Raw genomic sequence first — 5,722 nt, 5'->3', positions numbered from 1 at the left:
GTCAATGTCCCGCCCGCGAGAGCCATATACCCCACCGTGATTGGTAGGTTTGTTCAGCTTGGCACACAACACTGTATAGTGCCATTCATATAAAACTTGCGGGCCGCACTAACATTAAACTTTTACATTAAGGTGGGGGCCGCAAAATATCATCTCGGGGCAGCAAATGGCCCAGGGGCTGTGAGTTTGAGACCAGGATAAACAGTATGTTGTCCCCAAAGGGGCCATGCTGCAGCTTGTTTAGTGACAATGTGTCCAACAACTCTAAAAAATCTGGGGTAAAACATGATGTTTATACATGGGTTAGAACAGGAGTTGAAGTAAAACAGATATTGGACATACTTTGGCGATGAAAAAAAAGGTTCTTCAAATAAAAACTGTCTAAAACAGACAAAAACATGCGAGGGAAAAACATATTAATAGAAACAAGGTTGAGAACGACTGCTCTAGAATAAGGGAGATCCTTCAAAGAATGGTGCACATATTCGTATTTCCTAAAAATGGTATGAAAACAGAGTTTGCATGTTCTCCCCGTGAGGAGTTTGCATGTTCTCCCCGTGACTGCGTGGGTTCCCTCCGGGTACTCCGGCTTCCTCCCACCTCCAAAAACATGCACTTGGGGATAGGTTGTTTGGCCACACTACATTGGCCCTAGTGTGTGAATGTTGTCTGTTGGCCCTGCGATGAGGTGGCGACTTGTCCAGGGTGTACCCCGCCTTCCGCCCGAATGCAGCTGAGATAGGCTCCAGCACCCCCTGCATCCCCGAAAGGGAAAAGCGGTAGAAAATGGATGGATGGTATGAAAACAACTAGGCCTAGACCGATATTCAAGAAGTCAATTAACCGAACGCTAAATGAAAATTAAGTCTGCAATTTTTCTAGCATCGATAACCGTCATGTACATGCATGTTTACGGGCTTCAAGAGTATTCACTCTTTTCATCGATTTTGGGTTCATATGGGAATAAAAAGAAGGGTGTGAATCTTCTTGTCTTTCATTAGCATCACAATAAGTTAGCCCCTGACCAACAGCGTAGCGAATACAGAGAGCAAAATAATCGCAAAATCAAATACCACTGCACCAATGTGGGAATATTTAAGTTTTAAACTTTTGGAAAAAGAAGAGACTATCAAAACTGAGAAGCCAATTTGCAGAATTTGCGCGAGACTGATGACAACAACAAAAAAATCAAACACAACAAACTCGGATGCTCACCTGAGACAAAACTACCCGACTCAGTACGGTAAAAGACGTTTGGTGAACAAGGTGAGTGTAAACAAAACAGTGCAAAATAGTGTGCACTCACAGAAAGTGTGGATCAAATCACGAGACATCCCCAAAGACATGCTGCATTTAATACTGTTGATAAACTAGCATTCTGAAAAACTCGCAAACGTTTGACAGACATTTGTCATGTTATGTTGGCCTTCCTCGCTCGGAATCAGCCAAACTTTACTTTTATTTGCATATAAGCTGTTTATACATCTGCGTATACTTACATTGCTATACCTATATCATCACTGTGCACTTTTGTTTACAAAGGTCCTAACTTGATTGTGAGTAAAGTAAAGTACAGTACAACTCTACCTATCCCTACATGTTCAATGTTAGAGTGCAACTTTGTTTGTCAATACTTTATTTAGCCATTTTATTTTTTGTTTTGGTTGTGTACAGTATATTATGAGGGTCCCCCACCCCTTCCTCAACAGAAACATAACCTATTGTATTGCTTTTGGCTATGATTTTTATTCAAGTGCAAATTTTTGCTTATACAGTATATTATATTTTAATTGTCGGTTTGTTTTATTTAACTTGGAGATGTAAAAGTTTACATTCCAATTACAATGATAAAATGAACGTGAAATACTAATGTATTGCATTTGACAGGATATAATTGCATTATTATTATTATGTATTATCATAACTTAAAGGCCTACTGAAATGATTTTTTTTTATTTAAACGGGAATAGCAGATCCATTCTATGTGTCATACTTGATCATTTCGCAATATTGCCATATTTTTGCTGAAAGAATTTAGTAGAGAAAATCGACGATAAAGTTCGCAACTTTTGCTCGCTGATAAAAAAAGCCTTGCCTGTACCGGAAGTAGCGTGACGTCACAGGAGGCAATATTCCTCACAATTTTCCTTTGTTTACAATGGAGCAAGAGAGATTCGGACCGAGAAAGCAACGATTACCCCATTAATTTGAGCGAGGATGAAAGATTCGTAGATGAGGAACGTTACAGTGAAGGATTAGAGAGGCAGTGATGGACGCATCTTTTTTCGCTCTGACCGTAACTTAGGTACAAGCTGGCTCATTGGATTCCACACTCTCTCCTTTTTCTATTGTGGATCACGGATTTGTATTTTAAACCACCTCGGATACTATATCCTCTTGAAAATGAGAGTCGAGCACGCGAAATGGACATTTAAAGTGACTTTTATCTCCACGACAATACATCGGAGACACACTTAGCTACTGAGCTAACGTGATAGCATCGTTCTCAAATGAAGATAGAAACAAAATAAATAAATCCCTGACTGGAAGGATAGACAGAAGATCAACAATACTATTAAACCATGTACATGTAACTACACGGTTAAAAATTCTCAGCCTGGTAAGGCTTAACAATGCTGTTGCTAACGACGCTAAGGCTAATTTAGCAACTTAGCAACCGGTGTTGTGCCTGAAACCTCACAGAACTATGATAAAAACATTAGCGCTCCACCTACGCCAGCCAGCCCTCATCTTCCCATCAACAGCCGTGCTCACCTTTATTCCAGCGATCGACGGCGCGACGAAGGACTTCATCCGTGGGTTTGGCGGCAAGCATCGGCTAGGCGTCTGCTAGTCCTTGTTGTGTTGCTGTAAGTATTGTACTTAGCCGCTAATACACCGATCGATCCCACCTACAACGTTCTTCTTTGCAGCCTCCATTGTTCATTAAACAAATTGCAAAAGATTCACCAACACAGATGTCCAGAATACTGTGGAATTTTGTCGAAGAAAACAAGAGGTTTCTGTATCGGGTTCGACGGGGTCCAACCACTTCCGTGGATTCTGTGACGTAACGCGCATAAATCATATCCAAAGAAGTTTTTCAACCGGAAGTGTGGCGGGAATTTTAAAATTGCACTTTATAAGTTAACCCGGCCGTACTGGCATGTGTTTCAATGTTAAGATTTCATCATTGATATATAAACTATCAGACTGCGTGGTCGGTAGTAGTGGGTTTCAGTAGGCCTTTAAGTGGTTAACTTGGTCTCAAAATACTATTGACAATAATATATTTTATTGGCAATAATTTCTAGGTCAATATATCGTCAGCAAAATTTGTTATCAGCCCAGGCCTAAAAACAATATTTAAAAATCTAAGTATTTTTTTTATCACAGATTCAACAGTCCGTTTTGTCATTTACAGCGAAAAGATTCATCAAATAAAATTAACTTCAACTCAAAATTTGACCAGTGTATAAATCATTCAGCGCTTAACTGGGTGTAAATACAGCAAAACTCATTAATACATACATCTACAGTTTAGAAAATATACTGCCAAACCACGCTAAACTACTGGTTACCTGATTCATGTGATCCACTGTACTGAAAATGAATATGACCTTTTTATTTACAGAATGTTGTCCCCCCGGGAGCCAGGCTGCAGTATGTGCAGGGTGATGATGTGTCTCATGGCTCTTCTGAACCAAGAATAAAACAAAGCATATATCAAAGGGTTTAAAAAGGAGTTGAAATAGAACACATTAATCACAAACACTAGATATGAAGCACTAGAGACACCTGCAAGAGTTACAATGTAAAATGGACAGAAACACATGAGGAAGACAAGGACAAGGACACCAAGAGTCCTGGCTGCCTTTAACTCAGATTTCTTTGCTCTTACAGCGACTGCATGTTGTGGTTTGACTGATGTAACATGAGTGCGCATGGCTCGGGCCTGAGACAAAGCAACCACAAATACTCTCATGTACAGAGTGACAATGATGCTGAGAGGAAGGATGAAGTTCACAACAACATCAATAATTCCTGCATTATAGTCAATAACAGCAGCACACTCTCCATTGCAGGATTGATACTTTCCAGGATGAGCCATTTGATCCCTGAATATGATGCTACAATAGAGGAGAACAAAGAACCAGCTGAGACAAACGCAAATCTGAACTCTTTTTACAGTGACTTTGGTGTTATAATGCAGAGGATCACAAATAGCAACATAACGGTCCACTGATATCAGCACCATGTTTACGACTGAGGCAGACGTTATGAAGTACGACAAATAGTTATACAACAAGCACAGGACATCACCAAGAGTCCAACAGGATGTTTGTCGCAGTATTTCTCCAGGCATCACCAGGAAGCCCACCAGAAAGTCGGAGACAGCCAGAGAGAGGAGAAGGAAGTTGGTGGGAGTGTGGAGCTGCCTGGAGACATTTAAAGAATAATGAAGACAACATTTGTTCTTAGTGGACTAAAAAGACAGAGTTCAACACAGTTCAAACAGAAAATGAGATAGGACACATTAAAAAAACAGTATAAAAGTCATGCAGCACGCTACATTACGAAAATGACAAATAAGTGCCTGAAATGGGAGATTGAGACGATGACCAGCAGGTTGAGAACCACAGTGACGATGCATATGATGGCCAGCAGAACACTCAAAAAAACACCTTCAGACCATTTAGCTGTGGGCTTTCTGCAGGAAATGTTGATGAGTTGAGGAAAGCACAACTCTGTCTGGTCGTCCATCATCAGCAAGAAATGTGAAGTTCGAACGCTGACAGATTTATGTCTAAACCACTCCCTTATACATTTAATTTCTGTCTTCCTGGATGTTCATTCCTCCCCTCATTAAGCTGACATCATTGACTCTTTGAGCTCTCATTGGTGGACCAAACCGCCACTGTTCGAATCCCACTCAATGAACGTGAACAACAAGTGTTGTAATACATGACACAGTGTGTATACTTGCAGGACTGGGTGGGCCTGGCTCATTGTTAACTAAGGTGGAAAGGTGGTGAGGAAGGGGCCAACTGGACACTGTAATATGCTGTGTCTTTGAGAGTGTTGGTGCTGGGTGATTGGCTGGGTTCAAAGTCTTCTGCCATCCGGATACAATTTATGATCCTTAATGTCCCTAATGTAACTACGTAAAGAAAAAGGACCATAAGAGCCCCTTTTCCACAAAAAGTCCAGGAACTTTAAGTTAGTGGAAACATTTGTTCCTGGAACTAAACGGATCTTGTCAACCTGTGTGGTCTGCGTTTATACCACGCTTCAAAGTTCAGGGTAGTACAAATCAGGCTCATAATGTATGAGAAAGTGGTATATTCCTACATTGATCGCATTTGTAAAGAAACAGACAATATTTGTTCAGATGTATTTATTATTATTATTATTACTTTTATCATTATTTATGAATCGTACTATTTTTGCATTAAAAGATTGCAGTTCGTACAAAATGCAACTTCTACACTTTTGACGAGAACAAGAAAGCTCAATCATGTTACGCCTATACTGACCCACTTGCACTGGCTCCCGGTACACTTAAGGTGCGACTTTAAGGTTGTATTACTTACGTACAAAATACTAAACGGATTAGCAGCATCGTAACTTGCAGATTGTACTGTACCCGATGTTCCGTCCCCCAAATCTACATTCCAAAAACTTCGGCCTGTTAGTGAACTCCCGAGCCCCCCAAAAAACT

General features: G+C 40.4%; 1 protein-coding gene across 1 annotated transcript; it reads right to left on the bottom strand.

Annotated features, from left to right (window-relative positions):
* Window positions 1–3,628: 3,628 nt before the first annotated feature.
* LOC133663817 (trace amine-associated receptor 13c-like) lies at window positions 3,629–4,767 on the bottom strand. Its single transcript, XM_062068518.1, has 2 exons — window positions 4,598–4,767; window positions 3,629–4,439 (listed from the first exon to the last, which is right to left on the bottom strand). The coding sequence occupies exons 1-2, from the start codon at window positions 4,765–4,767 to the stop codon at window positions 3,629–3,631; spliced, it is 981 nt and encodes a 326-aa protein (XP_061924502.1).
* Window positions 4,768–5,722: the final 955 nt, after the last annotated feature.

Source organism: Entelurus aequoreus, linkage group LG13, assembly GCF_033978785.1.
Source record: "Entelurus aequoreus isolate RoL-2023_Sb linkage group LG13, RoL_Eaeq_v1.1, whole genome shotgun sequence".
Taxonomy (NCBI): domain Eukaryota; kingdom Metazoa; phylum Chordata; class Actinopteri; order Syngnathiformes; family Syngnathidae; genus Entelurus; species Entelurus aequoreus.
The sequence above is the reverse complement of the archived record's forward strand: the minus strand, read 5'-3'. Positions and strand labels throughout refer to the sequence as shown.